A 26,710-nucleotide genomic window follows, 5' to 3' on the forward strand; every position below is an offset into this window, starting at 1 on the left:
CTATGTCCATAGGACTGAAGACCCACTTCCTCCAAAGTAGAGTGGGATTGAGACCCAGCCCTTGGAGTGTTGGGGCTTGATACCCAACGAGGCTGTAAAATCATTTCTATTGATCTGATGCCTGGCTGACAGCTGACGGTTGACTTGTCTGGTCTGATCTGGGTTGCGCTCTAATGGAACGGGCCTGACGGTGGGAGAGAACGCCACCCCAGCCCCGCTCCCCACCCCCCATTAGCAGGTGCCTGGGTGAGTGTGCAGGAGGGCAGCTCCCCACCCCCACGCCACGTCCCTTTAAAGATTTGCAAAACAACTTGTGGGAAGGCACGTTTCCTCCTCTCCGCGCCCCCTCCATCCCCAGCAACGCAGAGGTTTTCCGGGGACCGGCGCCCCGGACCCCATCCCCAAACGAAGCTGGGCGCGGCGCCCAGGCTGATTGCTACCCGGAGCTCTGGAGAGACCCCACGCCCAGACTCTGGGGGTGTGGATAGGGTACCCTCGCCCCGCGCATCTGGCCGAGAGGCTGCAAAACGGCTCTGACGCCCAGCGAAGAGCGAGCATCCTTTGAAAAGGGACAGCGGGAGGCTGCTGTTGGCGTCTACCCGGGGCGAAACGCGACCGCCGCAGCCGGCCGGCGGGCCCCACTCGGGCCCCAGCGCTAGCCTACACTGGGGAGGAAAAAAATAAAACCGCGGAATCGCGAGGTCGGCCCTCGCCCAAGTCTCATTAAGGAACCGCGCGCGCCCCCAGGCTGGGAATGCGGAATGGACACGTGGACCGGGGAGGGGGAGTTCGAGCGGGGGTGGGGGGGTCTCCGTGGCGCGCGAGTCGTGGGCCGCGCGCTCCGAGGCCACGTGACCACGGGGAATCTGAGAGGGGAGGGCAGAGGAGCTAGCGCGCCCGGCTCGGCGCCCGCTGCCGCCGCCGGGGTGGGCGCTCGATCCCGGACGGGGGAGGAGGGCGGGCGAGCGCTAGTGTGTGTGTCTCTCTCGAGTCATTTACGGCGGAGCAGCCGGCGCGATCGCCGAGGAGGCGGCGGCGGCGGCGGCGGCGGCTGCTTCGTGCAACTGTGCCCCCCCCCCCACCTCCTCTTCCTTTTTGCTCCTTGATTTTTCTTCTCTCCCCCCACCCCCTTCCCCACATTCGTCCATGGGGAGCCGGCCCTCCTGCCGGCACCTCCTCTCCGCTTGGCCCGGTAGGCACCAGCTGCCGCCTCCCCGGCCGCGGGCTGCGCCGGCGCCCGGTGCCCCGGCCCCTGGCGTGGCGCCCGGGTCTCGCCGCCCGCAGCCCAGGCTGGCGCGGCGCTCCGCTCACCCAAACTGACTCCGCGAGAGGAAGAGAGAGCACGAGCGGATGCCCGGCTGCACCGAGACCTCGGGCGTCCGGGGGCAGGGCGGGGGCGGCGGGGAGAAGGAGGCGTCGGAGACTCTGAACCCCGGAAAAGTTCAAGGTTTGTGCAGGCTCCCCCGGGGAAGGCGAGGAGCGCGGCGGAGCAGCGCGCCCCTCGGCTGAGACAGCGAGACCCGGGAGGACAGGGAGGCGACCAGGGGTTGCCGCGAGCTGGCCGAAGCCCTCTCCATCCCACTACGCTCGCGGCCAGGAGGCTGGAGTCGGCGCTCGGGGCAGGAAAGGCTGGGCTCGGGCGATGTAGCCCGCCTTCCCGCTCCGTAGCTTCTCCAAACCCCATCTTCATGGGGCAGCTCGTTCCGGCCGCCCCACCCTCGCCCCAGCCGCGGTGCCGCTGCCCGGGCAGGCGGCGCTGAGCCTGCCCGTGTGGAGCCCGGGCCCTGGTCGAGACTGGAGAGAGAGCCAAGCAAGGGAGCTCGGCGAAGGGACCAGCCGCTGGCCGCCCACCCCGGGGCCCTCAGTGCGGGCGTTGTCTAGGGTCGTGGCGACCCGCGCCGCCGGTCTCAGCACTGCACGGAAACTTTTCCTTCTCTAGATGGATTAAAGTTGCTTGGATTTTCCCTTTCATTTGCGAAAGAAATTATTCATTTGCGCCTAACCTGGGATTTTTATGCTGGAGCTGCTGCTGCTGTTGCAGGCTGTTCGGGAGGAAGAAAGCCGCGCTATCCATGTGGGGTTACTACCGAAGCCGAAGAAACTGGGGCTTGCTTTGGAAATCTGCACCCTCCAGCGAGTTCGGATTCGAGCTGGGCCGCGGGGCTGGGGAAACGGACACTGGGCTTTAGGCAAGGCTGCGAGACGCTAGTGGCCACCCGGCCCGGGGCCCGCACGTGCGACTCCCCCCCTACTAGCCGCACTGATCCTGCAGGGGGCACCAGACGGGGGGAGTTAGAGGCTCCTCCCGCCCCGAGCGGCGCCCCCACCAGTTCTGAGGGTGTAGCCGGCGGCGCCTGGGACGCCCCCTCCCCTCAAAGTACCCCCAATTGCACTCCCTGGCCCCCGGAGCCTCAGCAGAGACAGCCGGGCGCCCACGGCCACCTGAAGTTGGATGTGACCAAGCCCAGCCTAGGACCAAGTCGTCGTCGACCGCTGCCCCCTGCCGCCCCTTCCTCGGCCGGCCATGGCCCCAGGGATGCCGGGCCGCGGCGGCGCCGCCCTGCTCTGCCTCTCGGCGCTGCTCGCCCACGGTAAGTGTCGCGGCGCGGACTCGGGAGTGAAGATGCGGCGGGTACCGCTGGAGCCGGCAGACAGGAGCCCGGAGAAGACGAACCCCCACCCCCTGGACTCGCAGCCGCCGCTCCCAGCTTAGCATCTCGGGCTGCAGATCGAGTTACCTCTAGCCCCCGCAAACCCTTTGGCGGGAGCGGAGGCTGCGAGCCCCGCCCTGGGGGCCGAATCCGGCCCTGGAAAAGGACGGGAGGGTGCAGGGGTATCCCTTCAACCCTCTCCGGATTAGAAAGAAAGGTCCAAACCCGGGAGTCTTGGGGGCGTGTCCACCCACGGAAATCTAAAGGGACCCGAGGGATCCGGCGGATCGCGTCCGGGCCACCCCTCCCGTCGCTCCCAACCTGGCAACCGGCGGGGCCCCGGGGGAGCTGCTCGGGTCCGCGGGGATTGTGTCTACCCCGCCACTGGCGCGCAGCCGGGTGCGGGGCCGCGCCGCCCACTGCCTCGCTCCCTGCGGCGGTGTTGGAGAAGGGGAGTGGACTGACAGGGGCCCGGGGAGCCGCGCGACTCGCCCGCCCGCCGTCCTGTGAGCTGCATCTAAATGGCCGGCTGAGCCCAGCCGGAGGGCGGGGGTCTGGGCCGCGGGTGCAGGCCGGGGCGGCGGGCGGAGGGAGCGGGCTCCGTGCTTTCTCTCTCGCTCGGGTTCTGCAATCTGTTGCGTCTGCTCCCCAGGCTCGCCTCGGGCTCCGCGGTAAAGGGGGTGGGAGAGGGAGGAGCCGGGGTTGGCGCGCTTTGGCAGTGGGACGGCAGGGATACGGATGGGGGCCCGAGGGTCGCGGAACAGCACCCACCCCCCCACCCCGGAGTGGGAACTCAGATCCGACGGAAGGAGGCTGCAGCGGGCCTTACGCAAGCTGGAGGCGCTCCAGGAGGTCAGGGGCGCTGACCAAGCAGGGAGGGAGAGAGCTGGAGGTGGGGAGGAAGAATGAAGAAAGAGATGCTCCGACCCCTCCCAACGGGAGACGAGCGGAGCTGGGACACCCTTAGCCAACCCGCAAGGGGGTGGGGGACCTGGTTGCCCCACGCCGAGGGGTGAGCCTGGCCAGCCTGGAGAGGGGCTAGGATAGAGGGGGCGGAGGGCTCTCCGCATGGGCGGAGGACCATCCATGTGCCGCACTCAGCTTTTGCCCACGTCGACCCGGTTCCTAGGAACATGACCAAGCGGGCCGTGAGCGCGGCCAAGGTCTCTAACCAGCGGCCTCTCTTACCCTGAAAGAATAACAGGAACAGGCTCTGGGAATCTAGGGTCCTGGGGCTAGGAGTGGGTGGGGAACGGTCTGACTTCCCTCTACTAGTAGATTGATTCTCCCCGGCTTCAGGGGAAGGGGGTGGCTCAGGGTAGGGGAGCTGTTTTGCGTTCATTTCACCAAGAACAGCCAATCTCAGTGCTTTATCAGAAGAATGGGCTGGGGGAACGCAGCTGGGAACAAGAAATCTGGGGCTCTGCGTGCAAGACTGCGGGGCGGGGGGGGAGATGGGGAGGGGGGCCTCTGGATGTCTGAGCACTGGAACCGCAGGGGCTGTGCTTGTGGCCTGTTCCCAGGGCATTTGGGGGTGCAGTAGGAAGGAAACACAGCTCAAGGCTGGGTCTAGGCACGGTTCTGCCCCCACCCACTGTGTCTTGCTACCAGAATTCCCTTCCAAAAGCCCAGTGAGGGTCCCACCTCCAGGCAGCTCAGACACTCTCAATAGTTCCCACGGTGCACCCTCCTCACCCCTGAGCCTCCTATTAAGGATCCTTTGGCCTCCCTCACCTGCTAGAATCTCACCTGCTTACTAAACCCCAGCTCCACTAGGGCCTCCGTGTCCTGGCTTTGCTTCTCTTGGAGTAAATCTATCTACCTTGCCTTCTCCTTAGATATCGGTGTCTTCTCTGTGCTCAGTTAGTTCTGGAGTAGTGCAGGCAGGCGGTGGGCTTTTTCTGCTCTGTCCCCCACACCGCCAGGGCTTAGCACACTGCCCGGGACACTCAGGGCCCTGGGTGGACAGGTGATTTGTTGTTGTCCAGTCGCTAAGTCATGTCCGACTCTTCGCAACCCCATGGACTGTAGCCTGCCAGGCTCCTCTGCCCTTGGGATTCTCCAGGCAAGAATACTGGAGTGGAAACATGCACACTAACATATGTAAAATAGATAGCCAGGGGAAACTTGCTGTGCGACTCAGGGAACTCAAACTGGGGCTCCGTGACAACCTAGAGGGGTGGGAGGGAGTGGGAGATGGGGCACGAGGCTCAAGAGGCAGGGGATATATGTATACCTGTGGCTGATCCATGTTGATGTATGGCAGAAACTATCACAATATTATAATTATCCTTCAATTAAAAATAGATTTTAAAAAAGAGAAAAATGTAACGTGGACACATTTTGCTGAAAAAAGAAAAGAATACTGCAGTGGGTTGCCACTTCCTTCTCCAGGGCATCTTCCCAACCCGAGGATCAAACCCTAGCGTCCTGCCTTGGCAGGCGGGTTCTTTCCCACTGCCACAGGGAAACCCTAGACAGGTGGTCAGAAGGAAGCAATTTGAGGAGATGGAGCAGGGTCCCCCCATGGAGCAGGCAGTTCCCCCTCCTGGTTTTCTGTCTCCCTTTCCAAGTTTCTTCCCTGAATCCCCATCCCATGCCTCAGTCTCCGCTTCCTTAGGGGAGGGTACCAGCAGATGCTCAAAGTTTGGGAACCACCCCCAGATGGATAAGGCCAAAGAAGTTCCTCCCCCCAAAATATCATCTCCCCTGGGCCTTCCTCCTTCAGGAATACCTAAAACCCGCCCACCGGAAGCATGCCTCTATCAGGAAAAGGATACATGGATTTAGTCTCATTTCAAGCTGGTTGGGTTCTGGGCTCTTCGAAGATGCTGGGGTGGAGGTGGGGGTGTAATTGCAGTTTTTCATGCCTGGCAGGCTCCTGAGGCCGCAGGGCTCTGACCACACAGCCAGACTGGGAGCCAAATAGCCTGGGTTTCTGACTCTGGCGCCATCGAGTGGGGTGACCTTGGGCTGCCTCCCTCATGTTCCCCATCTTTCCCAAGCAGTGTGGCCTCTGGCCCATCCCTCCCATCCTCACTGTCTGTCAAGACTCTGGGCCAATGGCGTCTGGGAACAGCGTCCTGCTACCTTTCAGGGCCCAGCTCAGCCCCGGGGGTGGCAGTCCCTACGCTGCTGTCACCGTCAAGGCTTCTGCCAGAAGGCGTCTGAGAAGGCCACTTCTCTGGGGAGGCCTTCTGCTCCATTTTTAGCTTGGATAGGAGTTTAGTGAGGCATGGTGGTGGTTTAACCTATTCAAGGACTGATTATGTCAGCTTCCCACTCAGTACCCCTCACTGGTTCCCCACTGCCTGTACGATCAAGGATATACCCTTTGCCTTCTTAACATACAAAGCCTTTTCTGTTCATGTCTCAATTTACATCGTCACTTCTCTGGTACTGTCCTCTCTTCATCCTCTGTGCCTCTTTTGAGATATCATTCTTCTCACCTTTCTGCCTTTCTGCTTTTGCACCCACCAGCCCCTCTCTATCTGGAATACCTTGCCTCCAGAAATCCTTACCTTGCCTTCAAAGCCCAACTGAAATGTCACCTCCTCCAGGGAGTTTGCCTAGATTACTCCTTGGCTTATCAGCAGCATCAAACCCCCAACAGAAATAATTGGTCTCTTTCTGGTGCTGCTTTGGCCCCTCATGCTGCCTTCCCAGCACTCCTCAGGAACAGCAGTGTGTGTGTGTGTGTGTGTGAAGGGTATGTGTGGGCATATTTGTGGTAATATTTATATGTGTACCCCTCCTGATCCCCACATACTTGCATTTAGGGCAGGAGCCATGTCTTGTTTTTGCCCAACTCTCCAGTTCTTGACACATAGTAGGCACTCAGAAGAGATGAATGATGTGGGAAGACAACTCTATTGTGGGGTTCTCACAGTATGCAAAGGGAGCTCTGGGGTGTGGAGCATAAGAGGGCAGAGGGAAGAGACAGAGACACCAGGAAGAGAGCAAGGGGGTGGGGCAGGGCTGTACCACACCCCTTAAGTGGCATATACAGGATACACATGTCTGGGGTGACATGTTATATAACACAGATGTGAAGGTAATGTCTCGTGATGCTCCGAGTACGTGATCCCAAGTGCCTCTGTCCTCACCTTTGTGGTCACCAGCCTGGCTTCTCTTCCAGGCTGTATCTGTGCTCTCGCCACCCCACTGATCACCCAGGCTCTGGGCTCCTTTGGAGATGCAGGAAGGACATGGCAGGAGGACAGGGTCACTGCTGGTCTTGGGAGGCCCCCTCGCTGCTGGAAGTGAGAAATGATGCTCCCCTGCGCCCCCCAACACACACACCCATCTTCCAGGCCACATGGAGCCCTACACAACACAGCCTTGTTAACATTTAAGACCAGTAGGTGGGGATGTGTTATAAACTTGGTGGCAGAAAATGAGCTTTATTGGAATCCATTCTGAAGATAGCTCAATGCTTGGCTGCGGGAGGTAAGGCCACTTTGGAGTACCAGGGCGGGACCTGGGTATCTCCTAGGTCCTCAGTGGGGGCCTGTCTGAAACCGATAGACCCCTCAAGCCTGAGATCAGTCGTAAGTACTTGTGATGCTGCAGACTGAGACCCAGAGAGGCACCAGGGCAGAGGGATGGAGTGGCCGGTGGAGGGGGTCTCTCTTTGTTGCCCTGCCCACAGTGATGTCCATTCACAACCCTGAAACTAAAAGAGATTGCAGAAGCTTCAATCCAGCCCTCATGTAGAGGTGGAAATGGACACTCAGGCAAGGACCAGCCAAGGTCATCCTGCCAGTTCATTCTGGAAGCAGAACTAGTGCCGGAGTCCAGCTTTCGAGACTGGCAGTCTGCTCCTGGCCCCGTGGCAGAGGTTCCACCTCCTCTGTCATACCCTCTGTCTGCGGCTTCGGCTTCATGCAAAGATACACTTCTGGCCTCAAGCTAGCCTCGGGTCCCACACAGTCAAGATAACCAATCACCAGTAGTGTTAACAAACCTTGCCAAGTACTCCAGAGGGCACGTGGATGGGCTCAAAACCTAGTCGTCAACTCCTTTTCATGAGCTTGAAGTCCAGTTGGGGAGAGGAGAAAAAAGACTCTGATTCTGACATTCGAGGCAGTCTGGAATCAGAGTCCCCAGCATCCAACAGATAGGGCTTCAAATCCGGACTTGGTCATCACCTGCTGTGTTGCCACAGAACAGTCACTCTTCCTCCAAGTCTTGTTTTTCTCCTCTGCCGAGTGACAGCGGGTGATGCCCAGCCTGCCCCCCTTCCAGTTCACTGGCTGTGCCACAGAGAAGCCTCTGGTCACCTCCCTGGTCTTCCCATCCTTGGAGACCAGCCACGGATGCTAACGACTGGATACGATTCTTCCTCTCTGGCCCTTCCCCAGGTCTTTACTTCTTCTTTGCCAGTGCTCAGCACAGAATTTTAATAAGAGATTAATGAACCAGTTGTGGGTTTGTTGTGTTTTTGTTTTTTGGAAAATTTTTTTTTTCTATTTTCCTGCTCTGTCTTTTTAAATGAAAAGTGGGCCTCCTTATCATCAATTCACCTGGCGATGCCATACTCCAGCAGTCCCCAAGGATGGGGCAGTGTATCAGGGAGCACCAACGCTCTGTCAGATACCGCATCCATCTCCGGAGGATCACAGGGCTGCCAGGGTGGGAAAGGATGCCCTAAGATAGGTGTGGCCTCGCGGGAGACAGGCCGAGTGTCCAGAAGTCATTATCTCCTTTCCTCTGCTGTGTTCACCCTTTTCTGATCCACCACCACCTCCCCAGCTCCGCCTTCCCACACCTCCACCCCAGGCCCTGCTGGCTGGCAGACAACCCAGCAGGATGAAGTGGAAAATGGAAGCAATTACCTGGATTATTCAATGCTTGTTACACAAATGAATGAATGCAAGAATGAATAATTCAGTGCAAAAAAAAAAAAAAAGGTAATTGAAGAAAAAATTTTTTGTCCAAATTATCTAGATAATTATCTGCTTTTGCAAAGTTCTGCTTTTACTCAAACTTGAGTCCTTTCTGCTTCATTCTCGCCCACACTTTTTTTGGCCCATGAGGGTGGACAACTGGTTACTGTCTTCTCTTGTGTGATTTCCTGGTCCGTTCAAGCTGTAGGGCAGTGGGCAGGCTGTGTGCTTGCTGGAGGAATTTCTCAGTTTGTGTCTGTTTCCTGAGCCCACCATTTAGGATCCTTGGGGCTAGGAGAGTCACCTGGATAGAGGATGATGCTCAAAATGGTCCAGGTTCTCAGAGGCATCTCATCCAAGGATCCAGGTCTGAACATCATCAGACCCTATAGGATGGGCCCCTCACTCTGGGAGGGAACAGGCAGCCAGGGCACCCTTAAGCCTGACCCCCTTCCCAGGGACACCACCCTGGAGGTGGTCAGCCCTTAAACAGAATCAGCCAGAGTCACATTGAGTGACAGCCTCACTGCTATTCTGGGGGAAGAGGGGAAATGATTCCTGCCCACAGGGAGTGCCTCCTATGGCAAGGGAGACACTCTCATCTTCAGAGAGACCCCAGTCTGATGAGGGAGGCCCCAGTCTGACAAGAGAGGCCCCCATCTGATGGGAGGGGCACTGCCCCAGGCCTCAAGGGTGGCCTTTGTCCTCCTGCACATTGAGGGTCCGATGGTGAGAAACAAGATGACCTTGTTGGCCCAGCAGTTGTAGGACCCCACTTTTCAGGCCTCCCTTCTCCTTCCCCTCAGCCTCCAAGGCTGTTGACGAGCCTGGCTCGGGGCCAGAAGCAAGTGTATTTTTGGCATCTTGGGACAGATGATGCTGCAGACTTGTCACGGCAGGAGAACGGTGTCGGTGGGAGCTGGCAGTGCAGTGCGCTCAAATGCACGCCCACACGGTCACGGGCACTCACCTGGATGCTTGAGGCTCCCAACAGTTCTTTGGAGTTTAGCTTCGCGATATTTGATTCTCCCAGCAGCCGCCAGGTAAAGGCAGCAACTATGATCCCATTTTACAGAGGGCAAAGCTGAGGCCCAACGGAGTCCTGGCCACACCAGCTCTTGCCGTCAGGTTTTCTGACCCTGAATATGGAGGTCTTCTTCCCCTACCCCTCTGTTTCATGCATATAGGGAATCAGCCCAGACAGGCACCAATGGCCACATGCCCACGTACCTGAGTGAGGCCCACCTATCCCACCCCACTCAGCTTGCCAGTCCTTTAAATGAGTCACATTCTTTTTTATGTCAGAGCCTCTGTACATCCTGTTCCCTCTGACCAGAACACTCTCCCACCCCATCTCCTACTCAGCCTCCAGGCCCGAGTGTATCCACACTTCCTCCTGGAAGCCCACCAGATTCTGAGTTGAACACAGACCCACCATCCCCTGCCACCCTTTCGTTTTGCCTTTTTTGTAAACTGCACTGCCTGGCCTCCCTGCTGGCTGTAAACTTGGATGGACCTTGAAGGTATGGATCACTTGCCTGCTGCTGTATCCCCTGGGGCCTATCAAGATGTTAGGAATAAAGTAGGCATTTAATGGTTTGTCAGATGAGTCAATGGACATACAGTCACTCAAATACATGTGGCAGAGACCTCTTCCTTGTCTCTCAGCAAGTATTCAGCTAGTGGCTACTGTTCTAGTTACTTGGTCTTAATCCATGAATATAGCAATGTAGCAAAAAGTCCTGTACTCCTGGAGCCTTATTCCTGTGCAGGTGGAAGGGAGGCAGATAGTAAGAAATAAATGTGAAAGTGCAAGTCGCTCAGTCGTGTCCAACTCCTTGTGACCCGATGGACTGTACAGTCCATGGCACTCTCCAGGCCAAGATACTGGAGTAGTGGGTAGCCTTTCCCTTCTCCAGGGGATCTTCCCAACCCAGGAGTTGAACCCAGGTCTCCCGCATTGCAGGCCGATTCTTTACCAGCTGAGCCACAAGGGAAACTCAAGTAATAAATACATATGATAAATAAATTATATGATGTGTTAGAAGGCAACGAGAACCAAGGAAAATAAGAAAAAAGGTAGGGCATGGGAATTGGGGCTTCCAGTGTGTGTGAGTCTGTGGGAAGGGGTTGTGCAGTATTTATAAATGAATGGTTACTTGATTAAGTGTCATTAAGCAGACATGAATGAGTCAAGAGAACAAACTAAGCGAATGCATGAATATCACACTTGGACCAGTCCTAGGGCAGGGCTGAGTACCATTCCAGACAGCAAGGAGCCAGAGGGGCTGAGCACGGGGGAGGTATTGTGGGCTGGGGAGGGTGCCGGGAGGTTAGGGGAGTAGGGAGGCCCTTGGGAGAAAATGAACTGGTGAGTGAAATGGGGAGCCGTAGCAGGCTTTGGAGTGGGAGTGACCTGAGCTGCTGGGAGCTGCAAGCTTGCAGAGCTCCAGACCTGTGGGGGTGGAGAACCCACCCCCGGCGCCACAGAGAGGGACCTTCCTCTGCTCTCTTTATAACCCCTTGCCCCTCACCATCCTGGCTGTGACTGTCTTTCCTGCCATCCTGCGGCCATCCTGTCAGAGGCAGGACCACGGTGTGCAGGGGGCAGGCTGCTGCAGAGACCACCCAACGATTGGCAAGGCTGGCTTCCAGACACATCCGGCCAAATTGGCAACGGCCATAGGCCTATTCTGTGGGCTCAGGCCTCCTGTCTATAAAATGCGGCTGCAACCAAACCCAGTCTGTTCAGATCTCTGAGAAGTCCCAGGGGCAACTCCAGATCACCTGTTGCTTTGACCCCCTCTGCTTGTCCATAGCATGTCTGCCGGGGTTCGGTTGGTCACCTCCTCCTCCCACGTCCAGCCCCCTGCTGTCATGAGATTGCAGGAGCCCACGCCTCTTAGCCAACACGGTGAACTGCCTCCAGGCTGACCCACACTCTCCCCTGCCCTGCCTCCCCTGGGAACAGAGAGACATGTGGGGCCTTTGTCCAATAGGAAGGAACTCTTGGATAGGGAATAGGAAATTTTGCCATTTTCTCAGCTGCCAACACAGCAGAGAAATGATCTCAAATTTTCTGTGGCTATTCTCTGCGGGAGAAAAACTGCCAGCCACCAGGCCCTTCCATGAAGCCTGATGCTGGGCAAAGGGGGCTGGAACTGGAGGGGGTGGTCAGATGAGAAGCAGGGGTGGGGGCCAGGCTGGCTTGGCACAAAGGACTGGGCTCACCACTTGGCTGCAGCCTTCCTGTCTGGGAAGCCCTTCCCCACCCAGCCCCGCTGACCATGCACATGGGTCTGAGCAGCAATTGGACTATCTAGTTACCTTCACAGTCACTTACTACTAACAGAGCACCTGATATGTGTCATGGCCTGTGCTGGACACCCTTGGAGCCAGCAGTCGGCTGTCCGGTTTCTCCTGAAGCTCAAAATTCTCTTTTTCCACCCCCACCCTCTCCCTGTACTGAGCTCTAACACCAAACTGCCTGGCTTTGTCCATCCCCTTGTGATTTCTGGGCCAGTTGCTTAACCACTATGCCTGTTTCCTCATCTGAAAATGATTATAAAAACATCCAGCTTAGAGGGCTGTTGTGATGATTGAGTCATTATTCCAAGTCAAATATTTAGAATAGCACCTGGCACAGAGTGTCCGAAAATGATAGTTCTCAGTATTATTGTTACTGATATTATCAGCGCCTGCCAGACACCGTGTTAAAAATGTGAAAATGAAGACAATACAAGTCCTGTCCCACGAGGAACTTCTAAGGTGGTGTCCTGAGGAGATGAGCCGCTTCTGCACAGACTGTGATGAAATTCTGCCTCGGATGTGCTGGAAGGGATACAGAGTCCGTGAAGGGAGAAATCGTGAATCTGCTGGAGAAATCAGAGGAGGCTTCGGGGAGGAGATGCCACTGCAGATGGCTTTAACAAGCTCAGGAATCCTGCCTCTCAAGACTAATCGATCAGCATCCATTGTGTGTTCAAGACCCTGAGGGAGACAGAAACACAGGACAAAAGTGGTCCCCGGCTTACCAGCTCTGAGTCCAGCATGGAAAGAGCCACAGCTGCCTGTGAGGGAATAGCAGGCCAGGGGGCTAAGTGTAGGGTAACCTGGATGATCTCTTAAGATTTCTCAGAACTTTGACCCTGTGTTCCATGGAGCACGAGGGAGCTGTGGAGCACTGTGGAGCGAGGGAGTGGCTTGATCAAAGCAGAAATCAAACAACAGTGACTTGACTGGGGGCAGTTTGCAGATGGTAGCAATGCTAAGAAAGGTATTCGAGGAGCTGATCTTGGGGGCTGAGAGTAAGGGCTCTTGGGATGGGGGATGACCACTGGAAGTCATCAGAGGTGCCACCGCATGGCAGAAGGCCCACTCTGAGAAGCAGGGAGGTGGATCTGAGAGCTGGCTCTACCTCTTAGCTCTGACCTCTCTTTTCTACTCCTTGGTTTCTGCCTCTGTAAGACCAGATGGCGGGCTTCCCAGGTACTGTGAGTGGTAAAGAATCCACCTGCCAATGCAGGAAAAGTAAGAGATACTGATCTCTGGATTGGGACAATCCCCTGGAGAAGGAAACGGCAACCCACTCCAGTATTCTTGCCTGGAGAATCCCAAGGACAGAGGAGCCTGGTAGGCTACAATCCATGGGATCACAAAGAGTCAGACACGACTGAAGTGACTTAGCACAACATTGGATGGCAAATGGGGAGTCCATAGCGTGTGGCTTAGTAGTTGGAGTTTTTTTGTTTATTATTATTATTTTAGCAGCTGAAGTCCAGAGAGCAGAAGGGCTTCCCTTCCTAGGAAAGCAGTCTCAAGCCTCGCCCCGCCTTCTCGGGACCTCTGCCTCCCTGAGTGGAGGAGGCCTTCCTGGGAACGCAGCTAGCCCCAGCCCACGCAATGCCAAGGTGGTACCTGGCCATCAAGGCTATGGCATCTCAATATTTGCATCTCCTCCACAGCAGCCCCAAGCTGGGCGTAAAAGCTGCCTGTATACCATCACAGCAGGCAGCCGGTGCCATTGCCAGAAATAAGATCTAGGGGTGTAAGAAGTTTCTGACAGAGCCCAGGGGCCCCTGATCTTCTTCCTCTGGTGCCTCCTGCAGCCTGAAAGCTTGTGGAGACCCCGATCCCAGAGCTGACTCCTCCTGCTTTTCAGTCTCGAATTCCTCATCTGCGAATGGGAAGAAAAGCAAAAGCATCCTGTATGGTTGTTGGGGCCTGGAAGCAGAGACGTCACCTTGCCGACAAAGCTCCATATAGTCAAAGCTATGGTTTTCCAGTAGTCATGTACAGATGTGAGTGTTGGAACATAAAGAAGGCTGAGCACTAAAGAATTGATGCGTTCAAATTGTGGTGCTAGAGCAGATTCTTGAGAGTCCCTTGGACTGCAAGGAGAGCCAACCAGTCAATCTTAAAGGAAATCAACTCTGAATATTCATTAGAAGGATTAATGCTGAACCTGAAGCTCCAGTACTTTGGACAGCTGATGCGAAGAGCCAACTCATTGGAAAAGACCCTGATGCTGGGGAAGATTGAAGGCAAAAGGAGAAGCGAGTGACAAAGGCTGAGACAGTTAGATAGAAACACTGACTCAATGGACATGGATTTGAGAGAATTCTGGGAGACAGTGAAGGACAGAGAAGCCTGGCAAGCAGCAGTCCATGGGGTTGCAAAGAGTTGGACACAAATTGATTATTCAATAACAATGGAAAATAGTCAGAACTCAGTCTCTATAACCATTTATAATTCATCATGAACCCTTCAGTTAAGTTCAGTTCAGTCACTCAGTTGTGTCCAACTCTCTGCGACCCCATGAATCGCAGCACGCCAGGCCTCCCTGTCCATCACCAACTCCTGGAGTTCACTCAAACTCACATGCATCAAGTCGGTGATGCCATCCAGCCATCTCATCCTCTGTCGTCCTCTTTTTCTCTTGCCCCCAGTCCCTCCCAGCATCAGAGTCTTTTCCAGTGAGTCAACTCTTAGCATGAGGTGGCCAAAGTACTGGAGTTTCAGCTTTAGCATCATTCCTTCCAAAGAACACCCAGGGCTGATCTCCTTTAGAATGGACTGGTTGGATCTCCTTGCAGTCCAAGGGACTCTTGAGGGTCTTCTCCAGCACCACAGTTCAAAAGCATCAATTCTTTGGCGCTCAGCTTTCTTCACAGTCCAACTCTCACATCCATACATGACCACTGGAAAAACCATAGCCTTGACTAGACGGACCTTTGTTGGCAAAGTAATGTCTCTGCTTTTCAATATGCTATCTAGGCTGGTCATAACTTTTCTTCCAAGGAGTAAGTGTCTTTTAATTTCATGGCTGCAGTCATTATCTGCAGTGATTTTGGAGCCCAAAAAAATAAAGTCTGACACTGTTTCCACTGTTTCCCCATCTATTTCCCATGAAGTGATGGGACCAGATGCCATGATCTTCGTTTTCTGAATGTTGAGCTTTAAGCCAACTTTTTCACTTTCCTCTTTCTCTTTCATCAAGAGGCTTTTTAGTTCATCTACTCTTCCTGCCATAAGGGTGGTGTCATCTGCATATCTGAGGTTATTGATATTTCTCCCAGCAATCTTGATTCCAGCTTGTGTTTCTTCCAGCCCAGCGTTTCTCATGATGTACTCTGCATAGAAGTTAAATAAGTAGGGTGACAATATACAGCCTTGATGTACTCCTTTTCCTGTTTGGAACCCTTAGGAGTCCTCAAATGTCCCAATCCACCCAGTGGGCCCTCGTCTCCCCAGCGCCCTACCAGGTTCTCCCTCTGCCTTGGGTGTTCTCTCAGCCAGTTACTTGCCTTTGGACAAATCCTTTCCTCCTTTCAGAGTTTAGCTTCCCTACCCATGAGACCAGGGTTGCCATGCTGGGCCGGTGCTGTTCAACAGAAATGTACCATGAGCCTCATATATAATTTCAGTTTTTCTAGTTATCACATAAAAAAGTAAAAAGAAACAGGTGAAATGAATTTTAACAGTATATTCCAACCAAAATATTCAAAAGGCGATCATTTCAATATGCAAAGATTTTTACATTCATTTTTTTTCCCTTTGTGTTACATCTTTGAAATCCCCCATGCCTTTTACACTATCAGCAGCTCATCGCAATTCCAAACTGGCCCCGTTTCAGCTGCTCAGTAGCCACACATGGCAAGTGGCCGCCATCCTGGAAGGTGCAGGCCTGGGTGATCCCCAAGGGCCCTACCACCTTCTCTCCCTTGAGAAGTAATTTCTGGGGCGAGGATTCAGTGCTCTGGGGACCTGTGAGCCCTGGGGACTCTCTGCGGTCCTTCTCAGAGATTCCCTGTCCAGCCTGGAGCTCACTCAGCTCCTCCCCAGCCCTGGCATGGTGCCTGCTGGCCTTGGGGGCTCCGATTCAGGCAGGCAGCAGCTCTCAGCTCCTTCCCCTTCTACTGGGAGATTCTGTAGACCTGTATAGGTCTGATCAAGTCACGTCCTGCTCAGAACCCTTGAGCTCACTGAGAGTGAGAGCTTGAGTCTTTCGGGGCGGACAAGGCCACTTGATTGTCCCTTTTCCCAACAATGCCTCTCTGACCGTATCTTCCTCTCCCCCACTCAGCTCCAGCTGCACTGTCCCTTCTGCAGTCCATACCCATGCCAGGCACCAAGCCTCAGGTCCTTGCTACCCCTCCGCCTGACCTTTTGCCCCACAGAAGCATGACTCACCACCCCCTCCCTCTTTCAGGTGTGTGCTCGAGTGCATCTTACCAGAACGGCTCTCCCCGGCCACCCTCTACTTAAAACAGCCCTGCCCACCCCTTCCTCTGCCCCGACCCTGCTCTATCTTCCTCCTTCTGACAAACTATACAGTTATGTCTCTGTTTGTTCATAACTGACACCCACTCCCCTTGGAATGGAAGCCCCCAAGAACAGGGCAACATCTGTTCACAGCTGTACTCCCAACACCTGGACTGGCGCCTCACCCAGAGGAGATACTCAGCATCTATTGTGTGGAATGAATGAACAGAAAGGTTGCTCCTTCCCCTTCTCTCAGTGTTTCTTCCCAGGGCACCACCAGGAAGAAACATCTGGGTACCGAGTGGATGACAGGGACCAGAGGGGTGATGTTTATTTCTTCCCGCCTTCTTGTGCTCAGTCACTCAGTCATGTCCAACACTTTGGGATCCCACGGACTGAAGCCCGCCAGGCTCCTCTCTATCCATGGAATTTTCCAGGCAAGAATACTGGAGTGGGTTGCCATTCCCTACTACAGGGTATCTTCCTGACCCAGGGATCAAACCCACATCTCGTGTGTCTTCTGCATTGCAGACAAATTCTTTATCACTAGCGCCACCTGGGAAGCCCCCCAACCTGCCTGCCTTCATTCAAACATTCAGCTGCCATGTCCTGGCTTTGAGGTCTTGGGAAAATGACTTCACAATGCCATGGCTTAGTTTCCACACCTATAAAGTGGGATAATAAGAGTTCCTTCCTCATAGGGTTGTAGTAATGAACAAATAATTAATTCATGGAGTGTGCTTGGAGCGGAGCCTGGCTTGTAGTACGTGCTCAATAAAAAGTAGGTACAGGTTGCTTCAGTGTGGGGTTTTGAATATCTGCTCCAGGCCAAGCACTGTGACAAATACCAGTCACGTGGCAAGAAGATATGGTTACCGGCTGATGTGGGTAGAGGATGCAGATAACTTCAGTGCAGGGGGGCAGAGGTGAAGGCAACCAGAGACTGGCTAACCTGGACTTCAGAGAATGCAACCAGTGCCAAAATCTCTGTGATCTGGTGTGATGAGTTCCAGCAGCCACAAGGGGTGACCTTTGCCCACCTGCTACAGCAGTGAAAAGTCCGCAGCATGGCAGCCAGGAACCCCTACTCTGCCACCAACCCGGAGGGAGTTACTTCTGTTCCCTAAGCCTCAGGTTTCTTATCTGTAAAGTGGGAGAATAGCAAATACCACCTGCATCTCAGATCATGGGGCTTCAGTGAGCCGATGTGTGTAGAGTGCCCAGCACTGCCTAGAGGCTGGATAGACAGGAGTTGCTATCAGTCCCCTCCCTGCTGAAGTACTGGCCAAAGGGAAGAGAGCGTGTGAAACTCCGTGGGCAGTGCCTGAGTGCAGCTGGCCCTCCATCAGCACCTGTTGTATGCACTGGAAGCTGGTTTGCACCCTGAAATCCTCTCTAGACTGTGGCACAGAGGGGCCGCTCAGTGAGGGGGAGATACTAAAAGTCAGGGGAGATAGATGGGCGCTCCCGGCATCTCTTGTCCTGGAAACACTCCTATTTGGAAGATGGGGAGACTAAGGTCCAGAGAGGGGACCGATCTTAGCCCAGCACACACAGCAGTCAGAAGTGGCAGAGCCAGACCTGAGGCCCAGGTCTCTTCTCCCAGGCCAGTGGGCTTGCTGTTGTGTCTTCAGAGGTTTTACATGAGGGTGTTTGAGGTTGAGGGGGAGTCAGCATGGCCAGCCACAGTTAGAGGAAACTGATTGGTCACAGATCTGAGCGCCCCACCACTCCCCCTACCTTCAGCTTCCCCAGGAGCGTTTCCAAGGGATGAGCCAGCCGGCATGCTGTTTACATGGCGTAACCAGATTCCGTCTCCAATGATCACGTCACAAACAGCCTGAATATAAACTGCGGGGAAGACTTTGATAAATGTATGGCCGGTTTTCTCATTTTCCCTCTGTTTCCCTCCCTAGGATCCCCACTCGTCTTCCACATCACGTGCGTGTGGACACACACACGTACCCACACCCCTGAATTCCCCAGGCATCCCCATCAGGCCTCTGATCCCGGCTCGGGAAAGGCCAGTTTTGTCCTAGTCTAGCCCTAGAAGTGTGAGTTCTCCATCTTGGGAGTGGGCTCAAGGAGCGGGTATTTGAAAGTCAGGTCCTCAACTCTGAAGTTTCCCCCTGTTTTCCACCATGACCAAGGCTCCTGGAGCCACTGGCAGTTGAAAAAATGGCTACACTTTACGACCTTATCACAGGTAAGCCTCACCTGTGAGGTTGACATGCCAGTCATGTGGATGGATGAGGAAACTGAGACTTCGAGAGGTGAAGTGGTGGGCTCGGGTCCCAGAAGAGAGGAGGTGGAGAGACGGTGACTCCCACTCCCCCTGGGCCCTAATCTCCTGAGTCTGCAGCTCTAGGTCCCAGGGCCCCTCCTCTGGGCCCCAATATCCTAGAAGTGACACACCCATTCAGCTTGGTCCCCGTGTGGTTCGTTCACACCTGCAGGTGTCCTGATTACAGAAGAGGAAGCTGAGGCAGAGCGCCTGGCTCACCCACCCATGACCCTTCTCACCTCCTCCTGCATTTCAGCCATTTCTGCTCAAGGCACCCTCCCCACCCATCCCTTTTTCTCAGTCCCTGGCTGCTGCCTGGGGCGGGGGCAGGGGGGTGCTCCCAGCCAAATTTATCAGACCGGAGTCCTCCCCTCCTTCCCACACCTTTAAGAATCCAGACTCTCCTTCCTTCTCCATATCCCTGCAAAGCCCATCTGCATAAAGCCATCCCCAGGCCCTGCCTTTAAAAGTCTTCATCTTTTCTCTTCTCCCTAAACGGCCCCTAAATGATTTCTGTAAATTGCTCTAAGTAGCTCAAAAAAAAAAAAAGAAATAATAATAACTCAGCCACTGGCTGCCTGACCGGAATGTTGATGGCTCCCCTCCTGCCTGGCCGCAGCTCCCAGCACCTTGCTGCCAGGCACCCAGATGCATGCTCCTCCGCTCCAAACCCAGGAAGGGGTGCATGGCCTCTGAGCCCCAGCCTCGCCTCCTCCCTCAGGCAGGAGGCTGCCCACGTGTGTCTCTCATTAGACGGGGAGCTCCCCCCAAGCAGCAGCATCTTTCCCATCCTTTCCCTCACCCCCACCAGACTGCAGACTCTCCCAGGAGACAGCTGGGTTCCATCATCACTCTGGGGCACCTCCAGAGAATGCCGTGCCTCTCTCATCAGACTAGGGGCTTCCCCAGGAGAGACTGTGCGTGCCAGGGGATTCTCTCTGGGCAGGGCTGCGGGGGGCATTCAGCAGCTCCTCTGACTCTAACTTTCCTGGTTCTGCAACCTGCTCCCTAACAGGGCCTCATTTCTTTCATCCTGGATTAGAAATCTAGGTTTTGCTTTCTAGACTGAGATCTGCTTTGTTTATTCCTTCCTTCCTTCCTTCCTTCATTCTACAAAGCTTTCTTTAATACTTGCTCTGTTCCAAAGGTTGATCAGACATATGTCCTTCTGTAGATGTGGCCCCTTTGAGGTGCTCCTATGACCAAAGCCCCCAGACATGACCTGGTTCTCCATGGAGTAGGGCATCCAGCCAAAGGGCCCCTTGGACATGAGTCCAGCCTCAGCCCCTGGTCACCACCCATGACCTCCTGGCCTCTTTCCAGGGTGGACCAGAGAGGGGTCCCTCTTGGAGGGCAGAGGCCAGAGGTGGGAGGTAGGTGCTTCCTACAAGACCCCAGCCTGGCTCACCCTTCCATCTGATCCCCATCTCACTTCCTGCCCCTGGAGTGCCACCATCTCCTGGCCACTAGGGAGTGAGATCAGGGCCAACAGACCTTGATCCAAGCAGCCTAACCTCTAGAATGGTGGTGGTGTGTGGACATGAGCAAGTCCCTTCCACTTTCTGGGTCTGTTTCCTTTTCTGAGATGTGATAGGATGGCACTCAATCATTGATTTTCTTTTTTTTTTTAACCAGAAAAATGCAGAGTACATATAACATATAATACATTATACTATACAACATATTGGGCTTCCCAGGTGGCTCAGCAGTAAAGAATCCACCTGCAACGCAGGAGACTCAGGAGACTCAGGTTCAATCCCTGGGTCGGGAAGATTCCCTGGAGGAGGGCATAGCAACCCACTTCAGTATTCTTGCCTGGAAAATCCCATGGACAGAGAAGCCTGGAGGGCTGCAGTCCACAGGATCACAAAGGGTTGTTGAACACGACTGAAGCGACTTAGCACAGCATGCACCTATTATGTAGAGTATAGGTGGTATATAATGTAGATGAGAGCAGAGCCGCTGGTTGGATGGAGAGCAGCAGTGTCTCCCTGTTATCTGTCCCACGCTGTCACCCGGTGGCAGCCCTGGAGACCCGCGGTGAGCCTATCTGTAACCTGTCCCTGGGGCCCTGATGCTCTGCCATTGAAGGAATCTGGATGGTGCTGCTTGATGGGCGGAGGTCCCTTCACTTTGGCCACCGATTCTTTAGGACCCTACTCAGTTCGAAGGGCAGGGAGCGCATAAGAAGAATCGGCTCTTGCCTGAGCACCCAGCACCCACTAGGACCGTTGAATGAGTCCAGCAACCAGTTAGAAATGCAGGCGTGAGAGTCGCTCAGCAAGGGGCAGGGGGCCCCAGCCCAGGAGAGCCCCGCCCACCCCAAAAGAAGGCAGGACTGTTCCAGATTCACGAAGCCCCATTGTCATCCTCCCTGCACTCTCTTTGATGTGCAGAAGGAGGAAGGTGGGGGAACAGACACAGCCCTCCACTCCCTCTCTGATTTAATTGGAACCCAATTAAGTGAGTAATTGTTACAAATGTGAAATCACCTTCCAGCCACCTGAGGATGGAAGCCCATGCTCAGCGTGAGCCTGTGGGACCCAGGCTGGGACCCGGCCCTGGCCCAGCAATTGAGGGTTTCCACGGGGTGACCTATAGAACTCCTGACCACCCCACCCTGTGGGAAGAGCTTCAGAGCAATCCAGTCCAGCCTCTGCTGCTGGAGCACAGCCTTGGGCCCCCAGCCTCTGGTAACCACACTGAAACACACGGCATTGACCGAAGTGTGGACCTGCCATCCCAGGTCCCAGCAGATGGAAATAGTGTCATCGTGGAGGCACGGACCTGAGTCCCAAGGAGAAACAGAGAGGTGGAGGGGAGTAGGGAGAGAGGGCAGGGATGAGTTTTGGTCATCTGTGGATGCAGGGGTAGGGAAGGGAAAGCTTCTGTGAAAAATAGAACAACCCAAGCAGTGATTCTCAGGGTTGCCTACACAGTCAGGTGTTGCTTTTTACTGGAGTATAGTTGCTTTGGGCTTACTCTGGTGGCTCAGAGGGCAAAGAATCCTCCTGCAATGCAGGAGACCGGATTTGATCCCTGGGTCAGGAAGACCTCCTGGAGAAGGGAATGGCAACCCACTCCAATATTCTTGCCTGGAGAATTCCATGGACGGAGGAGCCAAGGAGCCTGGCGGGCTACAGTCAAAAAGCGTCGCAAAGAGTCAGACACAACTAAGCAACTAACACTTTCACTTTTTCATAGTTGCTTTATAAAGTTGTGTTAGTTTCCGCTGTACAACAAAGTGAATCAGCTATGTGTATACATATTCCCCTCCCTCTGGGCCTCCCTCACACACCCCCATCCCCACTCTGTGTCATCACAGAGCACTGAGCTGAGCTCCCTGTGCTCCACAGTGGCTTCCCACTAGCTATCCGTTTTACACACGGTAGCGTATATATGTCAAGCCTAATCTCCCAGTTTATCCCCCACTCTCCTTCCCCCAACATGTCCACACTCTGGTCCTGCCCTGGAACTAGGTTCCTCCGTACTGCTGTTCTAGATTCCACACACATGTGTCAATATACGATATTTGGTTTTCTCTTTCTAATAAATGCACGTGCCTTGGATCCCAGCCCCAGAGATTCTGGATTCACTAGTCTGGGGTGCAGTCTGGTCTCCCAGGTGATTCTAAAGGGAAGCCATGATTGAGGCTCGCTACTAGAGCTGAACAAGTGTAGGGGCAGAGGGTATACGGACTTCCCTTCCACTTGGTTTTGCTGTGAACTTAAAACTGGTCTAAAAACTAAAGCCTAGGGACTTCCCAGGTGGTCCAGTGGCTAAGACTCTGCACTCCCAATGCAGGGGGCCCGGGTTTGTTCCCTAGTCAGGGAACTAGATCCCACATGTCTCAACTAAAGGTCACATGCCGCAACGAAGATCAAAGAACCTGAGTGCCAAAACTAAGACCCAGCATAGCCTAATTAATTAATTTAAAAAAAATCCTAAAGTCTGTTTCAAAAAAAAGCTCTGTATTAGCAAGTTATTCAGGGGTTTTTTTCTCCCTAAATATGAGACTTTGAGAACTGTTCCAAAGGACATGAACTTGGGCAAACTCCGGGAGCTGGTAAAGAACAGGGAAGCCTGGCGTGCTGCAGTTCATGGGGTCGCAAATTGCCAGGCATGACTTGGCGACTGAACAACAGCAACAACGAGAGCAAGACTCTCTAAATGTGGTAGAGGGGGTGGAAATAGTAGGAGTCCCCTCTCAGGACCCACCAGAAATTCTGGATTAATTTGGCTGGGGAGGAGCTTGGGAACCTGCATTTCATAAAGCTCCCTGAAACTGGGATGATCCTAGAGGGGCCATCCCAGTGCTGGGGGTTCCATTGGGGAGGGGAGACTAGGAAGCCCCAGAGGAGAGGGGCCCTGGGAAGGAGGAGGCATGTGGAAAAGGTGTTGATGATTGGACTTGTCCTATTTTTAAATGATTTGCAGGGAAGCTTCTTTCTCTCTCCTTCCCTTTCTCTCCCTCACTTAGTCCTCTGTCCCAGTGTAGAACCACTGTTCAGTCTCATGATAACCCATAGTAGATGCTCCATAAATATTTATGGGATGGATGATAAGTAACAGCTTTTTGGTGGGCTGCCCTGGGAGGTAGCTGCTATTGATAATATTATCTCTATAGAGAAAAGGGTGGAATTGTGTTTCCAAGTTCTAACAGCCAATTTTCAAGTGGCCCATGGACAAGTTGGAGAGAGGGGGAGAAAGAGAATGTTCTGGCCTCATTGAGCCAAGCATGGACTCCACCCTTGGGGGTCTGTGCTTTGTAATACCGGCACCCAGATTGAACCCAACAGTGTTTATGGAGATGAAGAGAGGAATATGGTCGGAGGGAGGTGGGCCTGAATAATGGCTGGGGAGAGAAGCATGAGGGAAGAGCCAGGGAAGGGTTGGTCCTTAAGGGAAGGCAGACCTGTGGAAGGGAGGGGCAGGGGTTAGAGTAGGGGCCCAGGAAGGATCTGTGGAGTGCACAGAGTGTTGGGGTACTTGCCACACAGCCTCTGTCAGCGATGCAAGGACAGTCCTGGCAGATCAGAGATTCCCAGCAAGAGAAAGACAGGTGCAGGTGGAGAGGGGCAGCTATGAGCTGGAGGCCCTGAGGTCTCAAGACCAGTGACCCGGTCACAGGACCAGCTGAGCCCAGGCCCAGTTCCCAGTGGGTGCTGCGGGAAGGGAAGGGAAGGGAGGAGGGACAGTCCCCACCAAGCAGCAGGTAGACACCAGGAGGGGGTTGGGGGAGGGGGGAAGAGTGTCCTGCCAGCCTTGTCTTGGTGTGGGACTTCGGCAGTAACAGCCAAAAGTGATTCTGGTGACAGTGTCACCAGAGGCCAAGGAGGGCTCCAGCTAGAAACCTTCTAAGGGTTTGCAGGAGACTCCAGTTTGATCATCGCCCCAGCATCACCCCAGCCGTCATGGTGGAAAGTGGAAAGAGAGAAGCAAAGCCTGTCAAGAGGCCTGGGCCACCTGCCTGTCAGTGAGCCTCCGTAGGGAGCATGCGTTGGGCAGCATCTCAGAGAAGGCGTGCTGGTCAGCCAGCCCCAGCGGAGCCCTCTTGCTCCAAGGGGTGGCCGTGGAGCTCAGAATGAGGGGCTTCGGAAGAAGCCCCAGCTCCTGGGGCTGCCCCGTCTCAGATCAGGCTGTCTCTCCTGAAGCCAGGCTCCGCACTGCAGGGCGCGCCGACCCCTGGCCACTAAGGCTGTCTTTGTCCTCAAAGTCGCAGCCCTACTTCCTGCTGACAGAGGACACTCCAGAGAGGCGGCTTTCATTAGGGGAGATGACCCTAATGGCCTTGGGGGAGGGGGCCGGCCCTGACCACACAGGGTGACAATGATTAAATGTACCGGCAGCTGGGCCATCGCGGTGTCCCTGCTGCTAATTTGGGTCAATTAAGCCAATTTGTCTTTGTCGACTTGAAGTCCCTCCTCTGTAATGGCTCTGTCCCCTCTGGGGCCTCCGAGGAGGAAAGGAGGGAATGAGGGGGCAGTGCCCTGGCTACAGGGCTGCCTCTCTCCCCCTTCCTGTCCCAAAGCCCTAGGTTCAGGGACATTTCTGAACCTGTGACCCCTCCCATGACACTGCCCAGGAGACTCCACAGCTCTCCTCCCTGCAACCGCCCTATAAGGCAGGTCAGGCAGGGTTAATCCTCCTCAGGCAGATGAGCAATTGAGGGTCCTCCGGGGAGGAAGTGTCTCTAGGTTAGGGGACGAGAAAGGATCTGAACCCAGCACTCTGTGCCCTGGGCCAGTCCTCCTCTCCCTGCGTCATTTGGGCCCCGTGATCACCTCCAGGTGCTCTGTCTGTGGGCCCCCAGAGGGGTTCCCAGGAACGCAGTTTGGGAACCACTGGCTGGGAAGTGAAGTGTTCCCTCTCTATGTCCATTCCCAACAGGTGTGAGCAGGGGGGACACGTGTCACCTCGGGAGACCGGCAGGGATGAAGAAGATCCAGAGCTTTCCAGTGTCCTCTTCAGGAGGCTGAGTTCAAGTTTCAGCCCCATGGAACCAGTTAGAACCTAACTCTCATTGCAGAGGGACAGCATGACCCAGGAAGTGGTTCCTGAGGAGGTCATCTGGGGAAGAGAGTCTGGGAACCATGCACCAGCAGGGCCAGCGTCCACTATGGAATTAGCTAAGCTGCCCTTTCAGACCCTGCCAGTTGGCTGCCTTTAACCCATCTTGCGACCAGAATCATGTACATCAAGGGCAGAAGGTGGGGAAGCAGGTCTAAGCGGGATGGAAGTTATCCGACTGTCCGCAGAGAGAAAAGAACCACCTCTCAGGAGATGTTCCTGGAAATGCTGGTGCAAAACACCAGCAGCAGCTACAGGAGGCAGAGTGGGAGAACTGTCTCCCAGGGAGGGGGGTCCTTCTGCAAGATACGTCCCCCTGGCCGAGGCCTGGCTTGCATGTGATGGAGATGGACCGGATGGTCTGTGCAGGGCCCAGAAATAGTTTCCGAGGGTTAATTTCTTAGATTAATTCATCTCTGTGGCTGCATCTTGGCTGATAGTGGGATGGGGGAGGGTCAGGGTGCAGGATGGTGACAAATGGAGGAGACCGTTCCCTCCTGTTTATTGTCTCCTGGTTTATTCCCTTTGAGGATAAGCCAGTGCTGCATCTCAAACGTGTGTGAACTCAGAGTCCCCAGCCGATGGGTACAGGGGCCACCACGGAAAGAGGCTGCAGGGTGAAAGACCACTCAGAGCCCGAGGGCAGAGGTCATCAGGGCTGGATGGGTTTTCAGGGAACCCCCTCCTATTATTACTGGTGGGGAGACTGAGGCCCAGTGGTACACAGCCTGTCTGAGGTCACACCATACAGAGGTGCTCCCTGGAGGCCAGCTGATGACCCCAAGGCTCAGCCAAGTGTTGCTCTCTTGATCATATTTCATAAGCCTCCACGCCATGCCACAATGGACTGGTTTCAAATTGAGAAAGGAGTATGTCAAGGCTGTATATTGTCACCCTGCTTATTTAACTTAAATGCAGAGTAAGTACATCATGTGAAATTTTGGGCTGGATGAAACACAAACTGGAATCCACATTGTCGGGAGAAATATCGATAATCTCAGACATGCAGATGACCCCACCCTTATGGCAGAAAGTGAAGAGGAACTAAAGAGCCTCTTAATAAAAGTGAAAGAGGAGAGTGAAAAAGCTGGCTTAAAACTCAACATTCAGAAAACTAAGATCATGGCATCTGGTCCCATCACTTCATGGCAAATAGATGGAGAAACAATGAAAACAGTGACAGACTTTATTTTGGGGGGCTCCAAAATCACTGCATATGGTGACTGTAATCATGAAGTTAAAAAACACTTGCTCCTTGGAAGAAAAGCTATGACCAACATAGACAGCAGATTAAAAAACAGAAACATTACTTTGTCAACAAAGGTCCATCTAGTCAAGGCTATGGTTTTTCCAGTAGTCATGTCTGGATGTGAGAGTTGGACTATAAAGAAAGCTGAGTGCTGAAGAACTGATGCTTTTGAACTGTGGTGTTAGAGAAGACTCTCGAGAGTCCCTTGGACTGCAAGGAGATCAAACCAGTCAATCCTAAAGGAAATCAGTCCTGAATATTCACTGGAAGGACTGATGCTGAAGCTGAAGCTCCAATACTTTGG

General features: G+C 54.4%; 1 protein-coding gene across 1 annotated transcript in view; it reads left to right on the forward strand.

The window, feature by feature from the left end:
* Positions 1 to 1,427: 1,427 nt before the first annotated feature.
* TMEM132E (transmembrane protein 132E) overlaps positions 1,428 to 26,710 on the forward strand; it is a 61,146-nt gene continuing 35,863 nt past the window's right edge. The window contains exon 1 of the mRNA XM_086355616.1: positions 1,428 to 2,591. Within this exon, the coding sequence (XP_086211742.1) occupies positions 2,525 to 2,591 (67 nt within the window). The 5' untranslated portion in view covers positions 1,428 to 2,524. The remainder of the gene's footprint in view (positions 2,592 to 26,710) is intronic.

The sequence above is a fragment of the Bos grunniens genome, chromosome 19 (assembly GCF_055505025.1).
Source record: "Bos grunniens cultivar Pamir isolate PY7600 chromosome 19, Bosgru_T2T1.0, whole genome shotgun sequence".
Lineage (NCBI taxonomy): Eukaryota > Metazoa > Chordata > Mammalia > Artiodactyla > Bovidae > Bos > Bos grunniens.